This window comes from Anser anser (assembly GCF_964211835.1).
Source record: "Anser anser genome assembly, chromosome: 2".
Lineage (NCBI taxonomy): Eukaryota > Metazoa > Chordata > Aves > Anseriformes > Anatidae > Anser > Anser anser.
The window spans coordinates 126,950,744-126,974,843 of NC_139721.1; the positions used below are offsets into that span (position 1 = coordinate 126,950,744).

Consider the following 24,100-nt stretch of genomic DNA (forward strand, 5'->3'; position numbering starts at 1 on the left):
GGGTTTATTTTTCCTTCTTTAAGGTTTTTGTTTTTCTGTTACAATACAGGGTTTTAGCTATCGCATATCTATTCGACAATGAAGTGTCAACACACCTGCATTTTGTTGTGGGCTTACGTTAGAATACATGAGGATTTCATGCCTTCTAGGTACAGACATTCAAGTCCAGCTAGCAAAATCTGCAAATGCGGTGGTGTATGGCTAACTGCTTTTTGTAATTTGCAAGGCTCAGCAAGTTTGGCCAAATGTCTGTTTTTGTTGGTCACAAAATTGCACAGCGATTGCGTGTTGCTCAGTCAAGGTAGATGAGATCAAAAGCTGCGATGCCAAGGTGGGCTTTGGGTTCTAGTCGTGGCTTTTGCTGCCCCTCACAAATGTTACGATTCTGGGGTGGCTTTGTTATTGTTGTTGTTCATTTTGATATTGTCTGTTGATTTTAGTTAGAGCAGATAAAATAGCTCTTCTGGGATTTTACATTCTGTAAGACAACATTGTAAATGCTCATCCCTTTGAGCTTTTTCTCATGCAGTCCCCTAACAGTCTGTTTTCTGGTTGCTGATCTTCTGCATAGCATGGAGTTGTGTCCTCAGTGTATGTTTAATACTTGGCTCTGTCACCTTTCTAATGCTAGCAAATGTTTTTGTTTTTGCAATATGTGGCTGAGAAATTGTTTTGGTTTTAGGACTCGGTGCATAATCCAGCCAACATGGGAATTGTGCTGGAGCCTGCCTGCTCAATTTTTGTTGCATGGAAGGATAACATTGGCCCACGTAGTTGAGAAACTGTGCATGTCCATGTTTCGTTTTCAGACTTCCACTAAAACACTGGAGTTTCAAACAGTAGCGCTGGCCAAGAAGATCAGGGGTTATTTTCTTTGTTTCTTTTGCATTTGATATTTCTCTTGTATTTATGCTGCGCTCCCTCGGAACTGAGCTAAGGTTAAGCAGATAGCTTAGCGGCACGTGCTTTTTATTTGGGCTGTCCTGAAGCCTGCTTTGGAACCGTGCTTTATTGGATGCCTGGAATATACAGCTTCAGTCGTGCACTGACCTACCAGCCTTCCTGATAATGTTTGGATAAAAACTGAAATACTTCTTTTCAGTTCTGCTGAGCTCTGTGCAGTTAGCTTTGCTGTCCAAGACAGTAGATACTTGCGGTTGTTGTTAAGTTTTAATATTTCTATATCAGCCTGCAGACCCAAATGAGATTTATACTGTATGTATAAATGTTAGGGATGGATAAAGGAGTAGCTAAATCTGGTACTCCAGCAAGAACACCTAAGGGCTTTTTCTGTTGTCTGGGGCTTTTTATGGTGGAGTATGGTTTAAAGAGAGGGCATAGGAAAGATGACTGGCATGGAAAATGTATTTAATACAGTATTTGAGGTATTGAAAATAGGCAATTTATTTAATCAATCATATTTCATTTCCTTTCTTATTGCAAGGCTGTTAACCTTTTTCCTTGGTAACTTTCCTGGCGCTCTGATATTTCACTTTGCCATTACAATGACTAGAACTAAACGCAGTGCTGCCGACAGAGCGATCTCTTCAGGCCTTTCTTTCACTTTGTACTTCTGTTGAAAAAGTTAAAGTGCCTTCTGTGTGCATTTGCCTTTTGCAACTTATTTTCTTTGGCTAATCATTTTGGAGGTGTCAGTTGCTACTCAATACCATCTCATAAATTTTTCTGGTGCATTTGCTTTACATTAGACCGTCTTAACAATAGCTTCCACTCTAGTTATTCATGATTTATTGAGAGGACATATTGTTTTCTGCGTTTTGGCATCCTTCTATAGTACATCTAAATCAGACTGAAGATTTTTATTCTGGTGTCCATGGCCAAGTTCAACTACTAATCCCTACAGAATTGCACTCTTCTTCCTTTAAAAGCATAGAGCCTCTCGTTACCATTTTGCCTTTTTTGTTTAATCAGTTCTCTACCCTTCCTTCTTTGCTACCTCCCTGGTGATGTTTAAATATTTTTGTGTGTGTGCCCAAAAGGGTTATCCTGTGCTACTGTAATTCAAGTGTACCTATTGTTTACGTACGTGTATCCTCTTGATTTGTGTAAATCCTCAAGTATGTTCTCCTTGAGGCCCCTGAGGATCCTTGCATGTACAGCAGCACATCTCAGATTGCCACATGGGACTGGAGAGTTTGGTGCTGGCTTTTGTCTTCATACAGCAGCTAGCAAAATACACTCGACCACAACAGCAACAGAAGTGCTAAAGAAAGGGTATTAAAGCATTCTCTGTCCATACCTTCTGCCTTCGTATTATTGTAAGAGGGAAAATCTGTTTAATTACTGCCTGTCACGCTGGGCTCTCCAGAACAGGTAGCATATTGCACACCTCTCTTGCATCTTTCTTTCAATCTACGCCGCTGTTATGAAAATAGCTGCATGGAGCATTAATGCTGATGCACACAGTCAGACCCACTCCTCGGTCTTGCCTGTGCTTGTGGGAGGCGGGGGTGGAGGAGGAGGAGGGAATTATTATTCTGCTGCTGACACAGGGAGAATGAGAGTGGCTTGATGCAACAGAAGATTATGTTCCCTGAGGATAAACAAACAGAAGGAGATAAATTAGGAGAGAGGATAATCCTGTTAATATGTGCATTCCTTAATTCTGATTCAGTTTTTCAAAAGGTACGGTTTCACAGAGGTTAGATATTTAATTAGTACCTGTAAACCATTTCTTTAAGTTTACCTTATAGACTGTGGAGTAATGCTTTGAGTTGGCATTTGAGATGCACAAATTTGCCCATAAACAGGAACTGTAGGTCGAGATATGAATATCTCATGAGGGAAAAATAATAATGTGCACATCACCATTCCTTCCTCAGTTGAAAAACAAACAAAAAACTTTTGTTCCCCAGACTTTTTCACAATCCTGTTTGTTCAGAAGTCAGAGCAGCTTACTCTCTGCAATGTTCTGTTGCTTTTTCAGCAGAAGCTGGGCCATTGTGATATTTATCTGAATTCAAACAAGGCTAATTAAAAGAGCTGCTGACAGTTGTTGTGATCTGACTTTGACTGGAGCTTGATGGTCATTATGGGTAAATAATGAACCAGGTCTGCAAATGTAGCAGCTGCCAACTTGGGATAGAAGAACAGCTATTGCGTCCAATTTAAGGATCTATCGACCGCTTCCCTTCTCCCTGCAGATCTTCTTCCTAGCAGAAAACTAATGTTTTCTACTGCTTTGTTTTGTGGTTTCAGCTATTTCTGATATAGTCTATAATTTCCTCTTAAATATTTAACCTAGTCCATTATTAGCTTTCAGAGTTAACAACTTTTCCATTGGGCTTTCTTTGCATTTTTATTTTGTTTTGTGGATTATTTTTTTTTGCAGTTTGCTTTTTCTGTACAACGTAACTGCTTAAATAATTATGATAATGTGTATTTAATTTGCCTGTTGCTGCGGAATAAAAATCAACTAGTTTTTTTTTCTTCACACAGCCATAATTTTGCACGTTTTATAATTGGTTTATGCTGTAAGAGAGATGCTTCTACTTCCTTAAGCGTGCTTTTTTCCTAGAGTAATATTGCGTACTCGTTGTATAAATCTTCAAAGCACTGACCTGAACCTCCATTTCCATTTTTGTTCAAACATCAGTAGTTTATGAGGTATGGTGATGCGAGGCTCGATTTATCAGAAGAGAGAAATAGCAATGACTTTCATTAAGGCATACTTCCAAGTATGTTGTCGCTTCATCATGAGCTTTGCCTTGTCCCATTAGCAAGCAGGAACGGGTGCACTAAAGGGAAAATGGCAAATTTTAATAATAAATTAAATTAACTTTCCTCTAGAATGTCTGCCATTATAAATGCAGCATAGACATTTAAAAGTCAGTGCAGAATTTGATACCCACTAGAACTTAGCCCATCTACCCGGCATTTGCTCAGCTGCCATTAAAAGGCAGCGTGCATTATGTAAAATGTGCAGACGTGCTTGTGCACGGCGCGTAATGCGGCGGAGCTGGGGATCTTGCTGGGAAGAAATGATCCCAAGCGTGCCCCTAAAAGACAAGTCTTGCTCTGAGATATAATGATGAAAAATTGCCCGTTTATTTGTGTCTTTGTGTTTCAGCAGAAACCAAACTTGGAATTGTTGTCTGCGGCGCTGCCGGAGGGGGCTCGCGCGTGTACGGCGTGAGTCCGTGAGCGTGGGCGCTCCTGTGCCGGCAAGGCCAGCGCGCCGTTAACAAGGGGTCACGTTGTGCCGGTTTGTGTTAAACCAGATCACCCCTAACATGTGCGGAGCCATTCATCTGTGTCACCAAAACCCAGGAGGACATCTGACATGGACTTTGAAACAGAAACAGTGATCACTTACAAATCAAACATGGCACGCTCTAAACCGATTGTGCACGGCAATCTTTTCGAGAAAGGACAACTAATTGAACATGATAAAGTGTAAAGTTAATTAACACCCTTAAATTTGTTGATTACTTTCACGGGATTATATTGTTCGTTGAGTAGCAGCTTTCTGTCCCAGCTGTCGCCTTTTTAGCGAATGTCGCTGGTAAACAATAGAGACACCATAACAAGTCGTAAATGGTCCCTGTGACAGCAGCCCCTTGTGAGGCTGCATCTGTAGAAAATGATTAGAACAATTGCATTTTAAAGACGGCTCACATCGCAGCCCAGTCCCATCGGCCCTCTTCTTTATCTGCGTTGATGGCAGACTGGTTAAAACATTTAAGTTCTTTTGAGCAAATTAAGTGATTTACTGTGTTTTGGTTATACAGCAGTAGAATAGCTTCATAGCTCTACCTTTGATGCTGGTTTTTATAATAGGGAGAAACCCAATCCCTTTGAGTGGTGTTTTTTTTTTGTTTGTTTTTGTTTGCTTTTTTTTTAATTTTCTGAGACTGGTCTGTTTACTCGTTCCCTAGAAATAGATTGAGGATGTCAGACTTTGTCTGTGAAGCAACTAAAAGAAAATGATACACTATTTATATTTTATAAAAATAACTAGTTTCCTCGTGGCTATTTTAAATTTATGGTATCATTTTAAATATCCTGCTTTTATTTCCAGTAGGGATTTGTAGACGATGTTGCCTATACGTGCCTTTTAATGGGTTTTGGATTTATATACGTAGCAAAACAATAGTAACCTTTACAGCTAATCTTTCCTTGTGTATCTTGGTTTAACTTTTTGTGAGTTGCAAAAGACAAAGTATTTCATGCGAGCTGGCAGGTACTTAAAAGGAATTGCTTAGAGCTTATAATCATGCACACACACAAGCTACACAGATGCAGGCTCTCAAGTTCAACCTATCTGAAGGAGAGAAAACATGACAAGAAACTGCTTGTTTGAAGATACTTAAGTCACTTAAGTTGCATTTTTGCAAAAATATTGGAATAAGGGACCGGTGTTTCCTTGCACTTCCCAAAACACAACAGGCAAAGTTTCAGCACTAATGTGTGAAGGTACAACATTGTAAAATAGGAGAGAGGATTAAAACTCTAACACTATATTTCTTACATCCTTTTTAGATCATAAACTAGTTGCTGAAATTCTGCCTTGCTCAGTAGACTAGATGTTGAATAGATCAACGAAGAAATGGATGTTTGCTGTCTAAGCTTTTTGATGTTATAGCCCTCAACTCTAGCCTGTCCTTTGGAGTCACACTCAGTTTTAGTTTTTGTTCTCAACTTTGTCAGCAACAAAACATGTTATGTGCAGGTGCAACACAACGGTGATTTAAATATTTTTGGCATAGGGTGCTCTGTGTTTTCAGCAGTGTAACTAATGGTGCTCCAATGAATAGCTGTACAGTATCACTTTTTTTTTTTAACTGATCTCCATGCTGCTGTTCTTACAAAAATGTAATACAACTGAAACTGGAAGCATATAGTTTTATGTAATGTCTTTATGTTAACATTTTTTTTTTCTGGCAATTTGTATTCTTAGTAATAAGTGAGCTGCATTTAACCAAACTGCTTTTACTGGTGTAGCTCTAGAGGTAAGACCTTAGTTTTTGGAGCTGGAAACATCAGTTGCAAACTGCAAGACTTTTTTCAAGGTGTTAAATGTTGTCAGAGTTGTAATAAGCAAGGAAAAGCAGATATGGAAGGGCAGGGTGGCTACTGAACTAGAGTGCCTGGCTGGAAACCTGAAACTTGAGGTCATCTAAATCTAGACTATCCCAGGACAGCCACAACCAGTTGCTGCTGTCATATGAGGGCTCCATTCACATTTTTGTCTAAAGGTTTGAACTTGGGAACTGCTCTACCTCAGGTCCGCTGAGCAAACCAATGGCAATCAAAGTGAGAATCCCATGGATTGAACTCATCCTTGCCCTATGGGTAACTTGGTCAGAAATGACAGATGTTTTAAAGAGCAGCTCTGTATATACCTCTTTTCATTACAAAAAATTAATTTTCCAGATCTTAGTCCAAAACCTTTTAGTACCCAATTGGGAAACACAACTCCAGGTGGGTATGCCATAATGCAGGGCTACTCTAGAACGTCTCACCATGCTTTTTCCCTGACTCACACATTTTTATTTTTTTTCACTAGCTCGCTCTCTTATCAGACTTACCTGCAAACCTGTTCCTGTACATTTGTATTTCTGTGAGAAACTCATGTTGTTTAGTGTTGTGGTGTTATGATTTATCAACTCAGAGTTGACCTACTCTGTGCGATCTGGCATGATCCCTCAAAGGATTCAGCACACGGGTTGGGGGGGATCATCCTAGAGAAGCCAAGCATAGGACTGCAGCCATGGGCTCCAGCAGTCTTGCTTTGCAGAGGAGAAGATCTTAAATGTGCTGCACACAAATGCAGTTTCTCTGCAACTCTTCCCTGGCGATGAGAAGCTTACTGTATTTTAGAAAGAGCAAAGAGATTCTGAAGGCTTTGTGGACTTCTGACCCTAATCAGCAGTGGTGTATATATAGCACTATTTTAGGTAGTAAGCAATCTTTCAAAAGTCAAAAGATGAAAAATAATCATTAGCTTTATGATTTCATTGAGCTGCTTTGCTTTTTCCCTTGCTCTCTTTAACGTTAGAAGCTGATAATACTCTACTGGCCTGTGTTGTTGGTGTGGAATCTGTAATTTTTGAAATGAAGCATTGCATTCTTTTCTAATGACTTTTGATTTCTATTTTTAGCTGAAGTTACAGTTCTTGTATGCCTAGACTCCCTGCCAAAACTTTCTGAAATTGCCAGTGTAAAAGATTTGCAACATTGCTTGTTTAATTTTGATAAAATAGCTGATAGTTGGCAAGGACCCTGGATGATAAAATTTAGCACAAAGTAAACAGGTTTTTGTTTTTAAAAACAGAATTTTCCAAGCCTTCTGAATTATACAACAAATTGCTCTTTTTTTCTAGTTAGCTAATTTATTTTTTCTACTTGAAATGTAAGCGTTTGAACAAGTGAGAGAGTGCAGCTGTCAGAAGATTAACCAGCTGAAAACTATTGTCAGCATTAATTTTGCTCTAATAAATGACTCTCTGAAGCTATTTAGCAGTCTGTAATCTAGATACAAGGCTATTGACCTATGATGGATAGTACTGGATTTTGTTTGTAAGCTTTGACTTAAATTGTCTACTTAATTTGCTGCAGGTCAGATCACAGGATTAGTGGTAAAGGCCATTATGTGGTTTGAATAAAAATAGCTGGAGGAACGGAATGAAAATCATTGTGTTTATTAACGTAGCAATCTTTGCGGTCATGTATGTAGTAAATTGCTAGCCAACAAGATGACAATGACGTGTTTGTGTTAGCTCTAAGTCTAGGGTTTGCTCTTCCTTCAGTTCCTGGGTTTTGTCACATGAGTTGGCTGGAGAGGAGTTGTTCAAGTGAGGTTAAGGATTGGCTGCAAATAGGGTGTTTCTTAACCAGAGCAGAAAGGCCTCTACCATTGTAGATATACTAGTACAAATGTTGTTCTAGGAGCAGCAATTAATGTTGGGTATGTATGGACTGATTTGGTTAAAGCTTGCGTCTGCCTGAGTTCTTCTGGACGTTCCAGTTCTGGAATCCCCGCTACAAGAAAATGAAGGGCCACTAAGTTGATAAAGGGACTGGAGCATCTTCCTTGTGAGCAGTGGCTGAGAGAACTGAGACTGTTTAGCAGTGAGAGGAGAAGGCTCAGGAGGATCTCATCCACTTGTAGAAGTATCTGATGGGAGGGAGGGAGCCAGACTTTCCTCAGTGGTACCCAGTGACAGGACAGGAGGTAATGGGTGCAAATGAAAACTTGTGAAATCCCATTTTAGGGGTGCGTTTTCTTTTGTTACTACACAATGTCTAGCTCAGTGAAGGCTCTTCCAATTACACTCTGGAAGCTATTTCTATATAAACAGCTATTAATGGTTATTATGGTAGATAATTGCTGAAAAAGAAGTGTGAATCACAGCTGAAGAGCAGGTTGTCTTACTGTAGAAGCAGAATTGTCCATCCTATACAGAAAAACAAACCATTTCACCTGGGTATCATTTGAGACCACTGTAACTAGTTGAGCATGTTTTATTTGAAAACGGGCCATTTTCTGCAGCTGTACATCGTCAAAGTTTGATGCATAGCACAGAGAATGTATATTGTCTACACTTCTTGCTGAAGTGAAAATTGGTGAGGAAGCTGTTGTGTTAGTCAGTTTTGGGGTATGTTCTTCCTGACCATGGTAAAGATAAGATAGACTTTTCAGAATAAAACTGGGAATAATATGTTCGTAAGTGTGGTAATGTCAGTCATCTTTACATTGGTTTTGCATAGCTCTTTATGTAGCTGTATATGTGTTAAGTTTACGAATAGAAAACTAGACGTTTCTGAAATTAAGTAGAATTTTGCTTTAGATTAGAGACATAATAAACTGCAAAGATTCAGAAGGCAAACACTTTGTTTTACATGTCTGTGGCTTTCAGATGTTCAGGTATGTAAAAATCAGCAAGCACTGATAAAACTTAGCCTGGGGCTTGGAAAAGCTGATAAAAGTGGAGTTAACTTTGAGCAATTGTTTGTTAATAGTCATATTCGCATATTCAGAGTAGTTTGACAAAACAGAAATGTTATTTAGTTATTCAGATAAAATTAATTTTATAGAGTGCAAGTTTGCAGAAAGGGTTGATTGTTTGTTCATATGAAATTATAGAGTCACTTTGCCAGTTTTCTGTAATTCTTGTGAATTGTTTATCTGTTACTATTCCTGAAGATACAGCCTTTCATAAAGTGGCTTTATCTTCATCAAATGCTTGAGAATTAAGATCTCTGATCCTGAAAATGTTTGGGATATAGGCTTACTTTTACATCATCTGGGGGATTCATCATAAGGGAAGTATTCAACGCATAAATTTTGCATCATCAGACCCTTACTGATAAGATGAAGTTGTTAAGATTTTTTTGAAAAAAAAAAAAAAAACAAACTGGTATTAAATCCAATGTTGTCTTGATTCAGGTGTTGGAGCTGCTCGAGCTGGAAACCTTACTTTCATGGTTGGTGGAGTGGAACAGGAATTTGATGCTGCCAAAGAGTTGCTAACATGCATGGGTTCTAATGTGGTGTATTGTGGAGAGGTTGGAACTGGACAGGTAATGCTTGCTGAGGGCTTGATAGTTATCTCAGTCTTTTATTTTTGGTGCTTTATTTTTCTTGAATGATATCCACTTTTTTATTCCAGAACTAAATGCATTGTATTATATCTTCTCACTTGTTTTCTTAATTCTTCAACCACATGTTTATAAAATAATCTCTTGGCTTTGTCCTCCAGTCTGTTGTGTAGCTTAGTGCCAAAACATCTGACCGGGTGTTTTTTCACCTTGACTTGTTAAATTATATTTAGAGGACACGGATTTTAACTTTATTTCTTCTAAATTTAGATTTACTGAATGTTACCTATGCATAAACTTAACACGTTTGCATTAGAAAATGCAAAAACTAGTTGACTGTTTAACTTTTTTTCAGGCTGCAAAGATCTGCAACAACATGCTTTTGGCCATCAGTATGATTGGAACTGCTGAAGCTATGAATCTTGGAATCAGGTTTGTTCGATTCTTGTATTGGATTGGAGGGATTTTTTCTGTGTTCACAGTCTTGTGTTTTACAGCTTATTGTTGCTGAGACATTGGTGATTGGACAGCATAGATACACTTTGCCCAGAAATTCTCTTATAAAAGTCATTAACGTGCTAAAGAGATTATTTAACTAAGGTAGGGCTCCTCAGAACAGGAGTATTCTCTTGCATTGGCTGTATAGATCATTCCATTCTGCCCCTGAAGATAAGAATTTGTTTATTCTGTTATAGCGCACTGTACAATAACGTTTTGTCTTACATTATATATATATAAGCAGAGGTAATACAGAGGTAACTATTGGATTCTAAGCTCATGTACAGTGTATTCTGAGTATGATACTCTTATTAGTTTGTTTATCTTTGGGAAATTGTTCCAAAATAAAGTTTCCAATACGGTGCATGTACCAAATTAAAGCATACAAAAGAACATAACCTTTCTGTCAGACTTTGTCATTGTAGTTTAACTTAATTGCCAAAACTACTATTTTGTTGAAAAGCTGGAGTATGTTCCACTATGCTCTTTTCAATGCTGAAAGCACCATTTCTTTTCTAACAGGCGGTGCATTTGACTTGCTGCTTATACAGCAGTATATTTAAAAAAAAAAAAAAAAATTTCCTCTCCAATTGTAGCTTATTTATTTTGCGCTGGAGTTCACGATTTTTCAAATACAGGGCATGCAAGAACCAGTTCAGTATCACAGTATTTGAATCTTCATGAATTCTTTTAGCCAGATCTAAATCATTTGTAAGTTTATATGCAGTCTTGTGTTTGAAGAGATTATCTTGCAATTGTGTATCTTTCAAGTGTTCTTCATGAATTATTCATCTGCACAGTTGCATCCTTACAATTGGCCTGCTAAAACTACAGATATTGTAGATAGTTATCAACTGAGCTTTAGACTGTGTGCTCATGTGGATTTGATACACTATAAAAACAGCAAGAGGGCATCAAATGCTTAAATAAATAAAAAAAAAAAGAACGCCTACATGTGCACACATACAGGAGGCAGTGTAATGGATTCACATTTCCCCTTAATTACCATATCAAGATGCAGTTGTTTTATTGAATTGCCCTTGTCTCAGATGTTAGACTATCTTGACCTATTAAGTTGTCATGTTGTAATTGAGATAAAAGAGGAATTTGCTTTGCATCAGTGCTAATTGGTTTATCAATATCCTGTACCATTTACATTTTAAAATTGAGAGTCTGTAAGATACTGAAGCACGTCTGTATCAAGCCATAATAAAAACAGTAGCATTGTATACAAATATTGCAATCCAGTATGGTGTAAAACTTTCATCAGGTGCTGTTTTAAGTCATGCTTCACTTAATAAAGCATATGCAACTGATTTTTCATTAATTTTTTGTTTGTAGGAATTATTATAGTTAAAAATAAAATCAAGAGGTTTGGAACACAGATATTTGGGGCATATAATCCCTGTGCAGAAAAACTTGATGCCTGAAATTACTGTAGCTTCAAGTTTTTTTGGATTTTCATTTTTCATTTTATTGTTTTCCATTGAAAAATTTGGCTGAATTTGTATTCAGCATTTCTGACCAAAAATCCAACATGGAGGTGACAAGATACTAACTTTCCTACCCTACAATCATGGTAATCAAGAAGGGACTGTACTTATTGTAGAAGAAACCTGCTGATTGTAACGTGAATAATATGAAGAACAGAATCTCAGTTAGTCCAAAACTCTATGAAGTTTAAGATATAGGCAGTAATTTAAAGTCTTCTGAAGCAATTTGGAACCCTTGCATTAATTTTAATGTGCTGTGAATTAAATCCTGGAGATGACTTCTGCGTGTAAGTAGAGTAAGAGCTTTACACTTCTGGTGTTTACAAATTTCTAACATGCTAGTTACAGTTGTAATTCTAGTTGTTAAGATTTCCCTTTTTAATAAAGTAATTAGATTTTTTTTTTCCAAGTCTAAAACTGAAAGGATGGTTTGACTACATAGTCTGGAGAGAGTTAGAAGCTGAACTTGATTTATTAGATTGATGCTTATCTGGTAAAGAAAGGCTGATTCTAACCTAATAATGGTAAAGGACTCTGCAAACCTAAAAACCTCATAACAGGAATACTGGAGCTTATACATGTTCTTAACTTTTAGACAGAATATAAAATTCCTTCATGTCGTGCATTATATTTACCAGCTGTATCATTTAAATCTTGAATTTGAGGGACTTTGGATAATTATTCAAAATATTGCTGACTGAACTAGATGTAACTAGAAAGTCATACCATAGGGCCTTTCAGAAATCAGTATATATTCTGCGCTTAAGTCTTCAAAACAGCGTGGCATTAATTCTATTAATAAACCACTTCTCTATTGCTTTCATTTCTCTATTGCTTTCATTAACCACGCAGCCCAAATTTTCACGTTATGCATTTCAGTTGTTTAAATTACATTTGCTATTGCTTTATTTATATTTGAAATTGTAGAATTTTTCTGAACTTCAGCAAACTGAATGTTGTGAGAAGGAAGGAAAACTGGCAGTAGTGAACAAAAATTGTGCATTAAACTCTCAGAAAAATGGGCAATATTGCTATGTACTTCTTTTATATTCTACTTGCTTTTCTACTTTATTTTAATATCATCTTCATTACTAATATCATCTTCATTTATTAATCATCTTCATTTACTAATGAAGATGTCCACTTTCACTGGAAGTGCTTTAGTTTAGATTCCGTAACTAATTAAAAAAAAAAAAAAATTACAGCCTGAGTTTTGACCATTGAAATGGTTTTGTTCTATTTTTCCATTACTTTCCTGATGCTTTATGCATGTTGCCATTAAAAGTTATTGAAGGTGTGGCAGACATTCTGGAAATTAATTTACATTTTCATTTCTATGTTCTTTCTAGCATCATAATGCAACTGAACTGTACAAAAAAATCTCTTGAGTAGATTTTACTGCTATTAGTTTTATGGATAATGTACACGTTGCAAAATGTTGTAGTGTCAAACCAATACACAGAATACATGTGAACTTCACAAATAAGAAATAAAAACATTAATTGATACTGTTCACAGCCAGAGACTATTTTTTTTTTCTTTTTGCTGATCATCTCCATGTCAGTAACTTACCAAGCTCTCAGTTCCAGTGTAACAATGTCTAATATTAGCAAAATAAAGCTTGGCAATGAGTTATTGCTGATACCTAGTTTATGTTTGGGTCAGATGGAAGTTGCTGCCTGTCAGGCAGCTTGCAGTCCCTTTAGAGATGCAGAGAAGGGCTTTATGTGCTGACACAAGACAGTACAAGATTGTTTAATATGGTTGGGATATAAAGGACCAGGACAGCAGTAAGTGGTCTTTGGTGGTAACCTCGCTGAAAAAATCACTTGTGGGCTTCTAACAGCAGAGAAAAGTTTTCTCTACTAGAAGAGACTACGGTAGCACCCAGATTTGTGTTAAAAGCTGCAAAGAGTGCTCTTTCCTAAGTAATTTTACTGCGTATTAGTTTTGTGCCTGTTTGCTTTTTTAGATCTATAAAGTAGAAAGACTTCACCCTCTGATGCCAAGTCTATACATAGTTTCAGTCTCTAGATCTCGTTTCTGTGAGCATCCCTGAGCTGTAGATGGAAGAAAGGAGCAGAAAAGGGAGTCAACAGCATAGAGAGGAGCCTGTGCTGCAGCCTGAGGGATATAGCCCTGCGCATATCTCCACTGCAAATTTTAGAAAGAATGTCTTGAAACAGAATTCCTCCAAGAGCACTGTGGCTCTGCTCTATTTAGCATGGGGCTACAGCCAAGTCTTTTGAAGGTTTCTAATGACACTTGAAAGCACGTATCTTGTTTAGCATGCCACTGGCAAAATAATTTTTAGCTGTGGTAGAAGGGTCATAGGGTTCTGCTTTAATATTTGCATCTTCATGTGATATTTATCAGAAGCACCTCAAGATAGGAAACTCAACAGTTCAGCTACTTCAGTTGTTACACCCTAAAATGAGACCAGGAGGTTTTTTGGTTTTTTTTTTTTTTTGCAAAATGCTATTAGAATTTTTATCTCTGTTTCAGACTGAGCTCTTGGAGGAGTAGTGTGTGAAAAATTCAGTACGTTATTTTATCAAAGCTCAGCAAAACTTGGGTTTTGAGCAGTGGTTCAAAGGGATCCTATTTTCACCTTTTTGTGTGTGTGTGTGTGTGTGCCCACTGCTTCGTTTCTGCTGTTCAGTTCATTATGAATGTTATTGAAGAAGCATTAATTTGAAGCAAGGAATTGTTTTTGTGCTCTATTACGAGTACGGTTAATACATGGACTTCTTTTCTGCTTATAAGGGAGAAGAACATTTTGGTAATTGTAAATTCACATGCGCATGCACAAGCTCTTGCCACGTCCAATGGCAAGTTGTTATGGGGACTGGCAGACTGTCATCATTTTGATAGCTTGAGCAGTATATCTCCTGAACAGCAATGGAGCTCTTATGCAGAGAGTATCATATGTTCCCAGCCAATTTACAGGGAAACAGCAATAACATTTTATCATGGTTGAGAGCCCAGTAGCTGCTTCCTATTAAACTTGCCCTTTCAGATACCTGTCTTGGATTAATTTGTTGATTTCAAATGGAAACTCAGTCTTCTCCACTGAAGCATGACTTTCTAGGATAGACTCTCACTGAATGACAATTACTGTATATTCTAGCTGGTTTCAGACCATTACAAGCCTTGGGCACAGTGGAAGACAGAGGACTTCTTCAGTAACTGATTTTAATATATGTCTAATTTTAACTGTCAGTTATATATGCACCACTGGATGAATCCTTAGAAAGATGAAATGCAAAGCACTTCTAACTTGCTCTTATTAATGATACACTTGCTGCAAAGGAGGGGAAAAAAATAGGTTCAGGTCTCCTGAAGAGAATCTGTGTGGTGTTTTAAGAGCAACGAAGTTTGAAGAAGCAGGGATTTAAACTGACACTATCTTTTTCTTTTGCTAGAGCAAAAATATGCCAGATCTAGTGCAGACAATATTTTAAGTATTTGTTTAATACATATATATACATATATATATATCTTTTTAAGTGTGTTTTTACAGAGAGATAGCTGGAATACTGTGAAGAGAGCATTCTTCGGGAGGGCTATGTGCATCTTGAAATAATAAGCTCTCTGTCTTGCAGTATACTTGCAGCTGTAATTACGGTCCTCTGCATGCAGCTAGATTGCTAAAAATACTTATCTGGATGTAACAACAATAAGGAAGCAAACAAGCCAAGAGATTTGTTTAGACCAAAAAATCAGCCTCTTTGTACTTGAAAGCTCAGGCATTGTCTGTTCCCAATGCGTTTGGGGTTGGTTTTGTTTTGTTTTGTTTTGGGGGAGTGACAACAATTAGAACATTTATCCCAAGAGGTTCTTGATGAAGATTTTGATGCATTTTGCAAGATATAAGTACAATTAAAATACTGTGAAGACATATTGGTGCTGGAAAATATGGTTCGTTTTTAAAAAGATAAATGGCAATTGAAAGCATTCATTTGAGTCAGAGGGTCCAAAAATTGAGGAAGAGAATAAAGTGTGATCCCATTCAGACCAGCAGGGGACTTCCCATTGAATTCCAGGGGCTGGTGCAGCAAGTCGTAAAAAAGACTGTACAGCAGTAATGCTGAACAGGTAACTTTGCAGTACAGAAAGTGATCTTGCTTTGGCAACTATTTGACGTAGATTTTTCAAACCTTAAATGTCTATCAGAATAAATAGACATAAAATTTAGCAACTACTCCATTGGCAATGAGCTTTAATCACCTAGAAATTAACCTTGAGCACTACAGAGCCTGGAAGCTGTGTTAAGATCCCCATGGCTATGGAGATCTGCAAAAATTCTGTGGTAAAAGTTAACGTAAAGAGTCTTGACTTCTGTAAAGGTTAAAGCTCCACTGGAATTGTGTGGAAAAATTGTTTTTTTTATTAACTTGCTTGCTTATCCATGGTGAAGTAGGTTATGATATATCCATCTTAAAATGTCCTTTTCTCCTCTTTGTTACTGAAGATAGTTACTTTGATTTATTTACTTATTTATTTATTTTTATATGACTGTAGCTGAACATTTGTATAGGGCCATATAGACTGCTGCTGGTCATTGTTGCTATACATGTTGGTATAAATGCAATTGGTGTAAAATAAAATTGTAGGTATAATTGTTGGTAAATGCTTTGTTCGTATAAATTACTTTGGTGTAAAATTATATTTGCAGCTTGATATAAGCATAAATACAAATTCCAAAGCATATACACAAATGCCACCCCTCACCCACCCCCAAAAAATACAAATACCAAAGATGGTTAATTTCTTGTGATGTTGAAATACCTTCAGGGTCCACATTGAGCAGCAGTTTATGCCATCAGCTCTGTGGTAGAATAAATGGTGTTTCTACTTGGACAAGCGTTGTTTTATCAGGATCAGTAACCTTATCAACAGTTGACCCAGAACTATAATGTATATTTGTGAATAGATAACATAAGTCTGTGCCTCAGAAGCAAGCGTATATAATGAAGATTTAGTAATAACAAAGCAAAGAGCATACAGATGTATACAGTAGTAATATTTTTTTCAGAAATGTTAGTAGGTTTGGTATCTTTTTTTCTTTTTAGATCAGGATCATTGGTGTCATCTTGCTTACATGAAAATACATTAGTGTGCATGTATAAACATACTGTACAAATATTTTCACGCTGCCTCACTTGCTTGTGAATCCTTTGCTTTGTTCAGCTTTAGAGAATATAATTTTGATGTGAAGAACAGATGTGTGACCTAGTAGCTAGCAGCACAGAAAATGCCTTATTGTAATTGAAATACAAGTGAACTGCACTTCTGAGAGGACCTTTATTTTGCTTGCACTTCCAGAATTGCTAGGTGAAGGGGCTTTGCTTAGTGCAAAAGGAGAAAAGCTCTGAAAGCCTACTGCTTAAATGGTGGATTGATGCTCTTTAATTTAAGATACAGCATCCCTACCCCCAATATCAATACTGTGTCATTTTTCATGGCTTATAATAAAGGGAGAGAAATGATGGTAGGGTCCTAAGATATAAAACAAGTCACCCATGTCTTGCACATTTTGACATTAACACTTCTCTTCCTTGACCTTTGACAGATTAGGGCTTGACCCAAAGCTGCTGGCCAAAATCCTGAATATGAGCTCAGGTCGCTGTTGGTCAAGCGATACATACAACCCTGTTCCTGGAGTGATGGAAGGAGTACCGTCTGCTAATAATTATCAAGGCGGCTTTGGAACAACACTCATGGCTAAGGTATGCAATACTTGCATGTAAAGGTACAGCTGCTTCTCTCTGGGCTTCTAGCGAACATTCTTCTTGGTGAAAAGTAACGATTATGGGGAAATCTGTGTGCATAAACAGAAGGGAACTCAACCTTTTACTGTAGCTCTGAATTAATGAATAGTGCAGGGGGCTTTTCTTTAACCTCCAGCCTCTTCCTAGCCACTATTACTGCAAAGCCACTCAATGAGTTTGTATGCACTGTCTGCTTGAGTTCTAACTTGTCTGAGGACTCCTGATGGACTTCTGTGTATGGCAGCATTCTGAAAGCCATTTAGGTGGCTCTCATATGACTTCTCTAGACCTTAGGAGCCTAAGCTCAAGATACCAGTTCAGGAAAATCTTGCTGATCTGATTATGTGCCAGTGATGGCATAAACATCCAAGACTTTTGGCCCAATCTCTTCCAGATACCTTAAGCTGTGCTACCAGACATGCCTTCTAGCATCCACTTCCTTGCTGAGCCAACTGCTTAGGTGTTTGTCTTTTTGCTTAAGGCCATGTAGAATGGAGAAAGCAGACAGGTTTCAACCCCAACCCTCTGCAGACTATGATTTTCTGCAGGTGCTTGCACCGTGCTGTGACCTCTCTCGAATTGTTGTTGGTGGTGGAAGAAGTAGTGCTTTCTTACAAGTAATAATCCAGTAATCTAAATTATTTCTCTACAAAGTGACAGATCTGGGGTTTAGGTCCTTCTCAGCACACGGAAGTTGTAATTTACAGCTGTCCCATCCCAGGAGGATACACTTAACTGCCACGCTCTTGGTTGTTGTAGGAAAAGCACTGTCCTGAGTCACTCTGTGGTCAGGAAAGCAAAGCTCTTAGAGGCCAGAGGAAAGTGGGCAAGGAGGTCAGGGCTGTGCATCATACTGATGAGGACACATAGTTGGAAGAAAGAGCTGTTAGACTCTGACTTTTGAACTGCTTCTGCTTTTAGCACAATGGTTGCCTAAGGTAAATTACAAAAGCAGTCCTGGAAGAGATCTATTATGTAAGCATGTAAGTGCAGGAAACCATTTCACACTCTGAATATAGGTTTCATGGGGATACTGTTCCGAGGGAGGAATCTGAGTTCATACAGGACAAGTTTCATGGTTACCAGTTTGTGAGTGCTCCCAACTGGTTAGGCATTCTGACCATTTTCAGCTCGTCCATGTACAGTGTGAATGGATTAAGCACTTAAAACTAAAACAGCATTCTCAGAGCTGGCTATAAAACATATTGCCATGCAAATCTCCACAGTGCTGAATTTCCTGTATGTAATGCCTGCCTACTGATAGAAAACAATTGCTCCTGTAGTTTTGCAGTTGATTTATGTTAGTGCATTTGCCCTGACTTCAGTGGAATTAGCCAAATTCTCTCAGTCCAAGGGTCCTATGTGTTTCGGTGTGTGGTAGCACCAAAAAATTTCACTAATACTGTGCAACTCAAAATCCCTCAGTGGTCAGCCTTCAACGTTTTACACCTATGCGCTAACAGCCAGGAGCTTTCATCCCTTTGAGGGATGTGTTAAAATATGGGAAAACAGCATTTTTTACATCATGTTCATGTCATTGGACATAGGGGACAAGAAAGCATTATTTAAATTACTAATTTATAAAATGCTTCAGGTTACTGTTTGGAGTTTGGCAGGGTTATCAATTAGAGATAAGCAACCTGATCTTGGCCCTGTCCCAAAACTCTTGTTTCCACCATGTGCCATTTTCAGAATATGTTCAGCCTATTGTGCTCTGCTTCACACTGTAAACTCTGCTCTTGTGATTCAGATCTGTTACTATTGTCCAGAATAACCTCATAATATAAATGGGATGAAGGCACATATTCCTCTCCCTTCTTTTCCCTCCCATTAACTTTCTATGTAAAAGTGTTTTTTCCTTCTTTTTCTGCTTCTAAGAGGGACCTTCATCTCCTCAGGAAGTTTCCTGTTGTAGGAGTAATAGCAGCTTGGCTTGTGTCTGTTGAAACCGCCAGCTTTGGGTTATAAATTATCATCGATACCTAAGAGTATTGTTCCTCAGAGATTTTTTTTTAATCGCTGTTGACCTCTTCTGACTATGCCTCTCCTGCCCATTCTGCCTGCTAGGCAGCTTAAAGATTTCCTTCTTCAGGCTGAAATTCTCAATAAGAAGGAAAGACAATAAATTCCTCTCATGCCTCTTCAACAATGCCATGTTTTTCAGTGTAGATGGAAGATTACTTGAATGAGTAAGGAGTCAAGACAAAGCTGATCATGTTTGGGGTATTATGTTTTGTGGTGGTGACCTGTTTTAAGACACTCCTTAGTTTGTGGAAAGACTTTTCCTACAGTCCCTTTCATCCTGGTATGTGACAGATCATGTAGTTTGTGGGTTATTTGAGTTGGGGACTTTTTTGTGGGAAGTACAAAGCATGCTTTTGCCGCTTAAAAGAGTCAAAAAAACAACTATATTCACAGCATAATTACTGATTAAATGTCTTGAATCTTGAGAAAAGCAAGATTTATATCATGGTATTCTTGACTGATGACAAGACTGCCTTCGAGCTTTATTCCGAATGGCAGAGTTTCATTTATGTCAACTGCAAAATAAGTCTAAGGATCCAGGTATTTCTACCATGAGCATTTTTTGGCATTTTTTAAAAATATTTTGGCAAGTCTTTCCTGAAAGAGAATCTGGTTCCCTATTCCAAGCTGAGAAAAGGACACAGAATAGTTGTTACAGGGAGACATCTGGAAGATTATATCAGTTCCAAAGAGTATGAAATGAGCCATAAACTATGCTCTCTGATTTTTACTTCTCCAAAAAGTTCAGCAGAAGGCAAATTTCTTTCAGAGCTGTTTTGTACCAGTTCACTCAAGGAATCTCCAACTTCATGAGAAAAGGTGCAAAATACTTCACAACGTGAAGTTAAAAATAAGCTTTACTTATAGTTTGTATTTTTTTTTTTGCTTCAAAGCTATAATTTATAGAATGATTTTTTAAAAATAAATAAATAAAACAGAAATGAAAGCATGACCTTAATGCACTTCAGAGTCAGGAGTCCTTGTCTATATAAATATTAAGAAGCTGTCTAATGTTTCAACCATCTTGGAGCCTGAATTTCATTAAAAAAAAGAGAACAAACCTGCTTTATAAACTGGTACATGTGCTGGCAGTCTATTCAGAATTTTCAGGGATTGCTTCTGTGCTGGCCCCTTCAGAGAAAAATAGCTCACTGCTACCAAAACTAAGCACCTTCACTAGTTTGGAGTTGGATGACTTTGCCATTCTACTATTGCATGATGGGATTTAAGCCGTCTTGAATAAAATGAGCAACGTGGCAACAGATTTCACAAGGATGGATTAGAAGAGGTCAAGAATATGTCATAGAATATCTTACTGTGAGTTAGGCTAAAGTAACTATTCTTAGATTTGTTAGATCATCAGTTATTGCTGGACATAAAGGAATGATCTGCCCTGATGCAGATGAAGAATATTTTGGGTCTTGTGGCATCTGATACGTATGTTTTTCCCATTTCCCTAGATCTTGAAGTCATTCAAGGGTAATAGGAAAAGTAACTATAATTCTGATTTGTATCAGAATGACCTTTATAGAGCCGATTTACAGATCGAAGTGACATTTAGAGAGTAGAGTAAGATCTTGAATTTCCTTGTGCTAATTCAAATACAGACGCACAGAAAGTAAAGACCTGTCTTGTAAGTCATCCTTGAGAAGCCAAAGGTGCTCTCAGCAGTACTACAGTCTCTCAGTTCTTCTGCATCAAAGATTTGTTATTTTAAAAAGAAAAAAAAAAGATGACTGCAAATTTTAGTAAAAAACACAGTCTTGGATGAACAGCAAATCTGGGCACTTACTAGTAACACTGGAATTCTTCCGCAGATTTTTTCAAATGTGGACCTCAAAATTAAGTTCTCTTCTCTAGCAAGACCTTATAAAGGCAACCTTGTGTGCAAGCATTACTTTCATACTTGGAAAAGAGATCTGTTTATATATCCAGACCCTTGTTAGCTGTTCTTTCTTTGGTGAGCTTCATGTCTGATTCAGCTTAGAATTCAAGACATCTTCTAGCCTGGCTCGTCATTTCTGTCCAGCATGCGTGAAGCTGATTATTTCTAACTAGCTGTAGTTAGTCATCATACCTGATACTTGCCTTTGATTTCTGTCCTATCTATTTCAGATTACAGCTATACAGTTGACCAAGTACTCTTGGAGGACAGGTTTCAAATTCACCTTCTTTGTAACCTCCCTTTCTTTTTTGCCCCAAACTTAATGTTTAAAATTGCAGTTGAATTATTCTCTGTATCTCTTTATCTTCAGTCATTAAAGAAAATCTCAGGTTGTAACAGACCCAGGACAGTCCCCTAGAGTATTCTTTAATAAATCCTTCCAGTTAGGCTGCAAACCATTCATATTCACAAAGTGGCCTATGCCTATCATTCTTCTATTAATTGCATGGTCACATTACAGTAAATCTATGTTATCTAAGTGGCTTCAATTTCGTTGTTATTCAAATACCTCCAGCTTTGTTTTTAACCTGTTAGTAGAAGGAAATGTCCTCTCACCCAAACAGGGAAATGATGCCATTAAAACACATGAAATGCTTGAGTGAATAGCCAGAGGAATCTTGTTTTAGGAGATGATATAATAAAGTGGGGAAAACAAGACTGAGTCTTCCTACCAGGTTGCATAGTGATTGAGAATCTTAAAATTCCCTCTGTCCCAAATTTTTTTGTTTGCCTTGCAGAGCTGTGGGTTTTTGTTTGTTTGTGTGTCTTCCTGTTGAATAACCCTGGTTTACTGTTTTAAAAAAGGAAAAATTAAACAAGGCTCCCTTCTGCCAGGACTGAAATTTTCAGGCTGGGGTATTGTATTTGTTGGCAGTAGACTGCTCTTCACAATAACGTATAATACATATGCGGCTATTGATAACCTTGTCTTTTTTTTCCTGACTTTCTCCTTTTCTTTCCTTCCCTTCTTCCTCTCTGCCTTCATCCTCTCTTTCCTTCTTCCTCCCAGGATCTTGGCCTGGCCCAGATTTCTGCTACCAACACAAAGACACCAGTTCCTTTGGGATCCCAGGCACATCAGATCTACAGGATGATGTGTGCAAAAGGCTATGCCCTGAAAGACTTTTCAGCTGTGTTCCAGTTTTTACGTGAGGAGGAAACCTTGTGAGCTGTCCTTTGTCAATGGACACAATAATAAACCACATTTTTTAATCCTTACAGCTCGTTTGTGAAGTATATGGGTTTAATTAAATACTGTGCATCCTGATCACATAAGACTAATCATCTTTGGTTGTCTAGATCACAACGAACTCCAGGATTTTTTCATCAGTTCTTGAAAAAGCAAGCCAGAGGAAGGGGTTGTTTGGCACTTAGCCAGACAGTGATTTCACTTTTTTTAAGAACCATCAATGGTTTTTTCATTAGATGCAATAAATAAATATTTTTTTATTAAACACTTAATTGTTTGCATATAAAATAACTTACATTATGGCTGCAAACTTATGTGAATCTTGAATAGTATGGGAAAGTTATATAGTGATTTAATGATATATAGTGATCTATTAAAAATGAAAGTGAATACTTTATGGAAAAAGGGAAGATTTTTTTCAATGGAGAAACAGCTTGAGATGGATTTTTTTTTCCTTACACCTACTAGCCTTGGATTGATCAGTAGTGTATTTTTTCCTGGGGTTCAGGTTGCAGATTAAGTTTATAGACACATGTTACTAAGTGGAGAGCTGTTACAGCATGTTTATCTGATAGACTTAGTTAAAATAACGTAGTATGTGTGTCTCTCCTGTAAAACTCCATTATTGTATTTTGCTAACCCAGTTTTGTATTTTCTTGTATTCTGTCACACATTTTGAGAGATCAAGAACAGCACTTAGTAGAAGTTCCAAACAAAGTGTACATCTGCTTTAAGAAACTATTGCAGTAATATAAACCTTAAACCCCATTATTTTGAAAAGAAATAAAAATCTATACTGGTAAATACTTGCTGTATAACTATTTGCTTTTTATTTTGATGCACTCTTGAACACACACAATTAACTAAAAACATACTAAGTGGCCTTATATTTTAATTTGCTTGGTTTTCTACAGATTATCTTGCAAAAGTAGGCTTTTGTGATTGTGAAATGCATATAGTAATATATTTGTCTATGTATTACCTTAGCTATTCACTGTTTCTTGCAAAATAGAGGTGCAAACTTAGTTTTATGAATATAAGTACTCCTGATTTCACTAGATCTGCTTAAGTTCAGACTTATTTCTGGTCTCTAGGTCAATAATGCATTTACATTCCAGTTCTCGTTGTATGACGGATCCTTTTATATATGCACATTCAGGTAAGACAATTGTGTGGTTGAATTAGCTCAATTCAGTAATCTTCTGAGAACTTCTGAAAAGGTCAACAAGGCCAAGTGGAAGGTCTTGCACCTGGGTTAGGGCAATCCCAAGCACAGATACAGGCTGGGTGGAGAACGCATTGAAAGAAGCCCTGAGGAGAAGGACCTGGGGCTGTTGGTTGACGAGAAGCTCAACATGAGCCAGCAATGTGAGCTTGCAACCCAGAAAGCCAACCGTGTCCTGGGCTGCATCGAAAGAAGCATGGCCAGCACGGCAATGGAGGGGATTCTCTCCCTCTGCTCTGCTCTCATGAGACCCCACCTGGAGCACTGTGTTCAGCTCTGGGGCCCCCAGCACAAGGAGGACATGGACCTGTAAGAGTTAGTCCAGAGGAGGGCCACAGGGATGATCAAGGGACTGGAGCACCTGTCCTATGAAGACAGTTTGAGGGA

At 37.8% G+C, this 24,100-nt stretch overlaps 1 protein-coding gene across 1 annotated transcript in view; it reads left to right on the plus strand.

Annotated features, from left to right (window-relative positions):
• The window catches only part of HIBADH (3-hydroxyisobutyrate dehydrogenase), an 84,391-nt gene extending 61,099 nt beyond the window's left edge, over positions 1-23,292 (plus strand). The window contains exons 5-8 of the mRNA XM_083824069.1: positions 9,413-9,546; positions 9,920-9,996; positions 17,131-17,287; positions 22,309-23,292. Of these exons, the coding sequence (XP_083680195.1) occupies positions 9,413-9,546; positions 9,920-9,996; positions 17,131-17,287; positions 22,309-22,467 (527 nt within the window). The 3' untranslated portion in view covers positions 22,468-23,292. The remainder of the gene's footprint in view (positions 1-9,412; positions 9,547-9,919; positions 9,997-17,130; positions 17,288-22,308) is intronic.
• Positions 23,293-24,100: the final 808 nt, after the last annotated feature.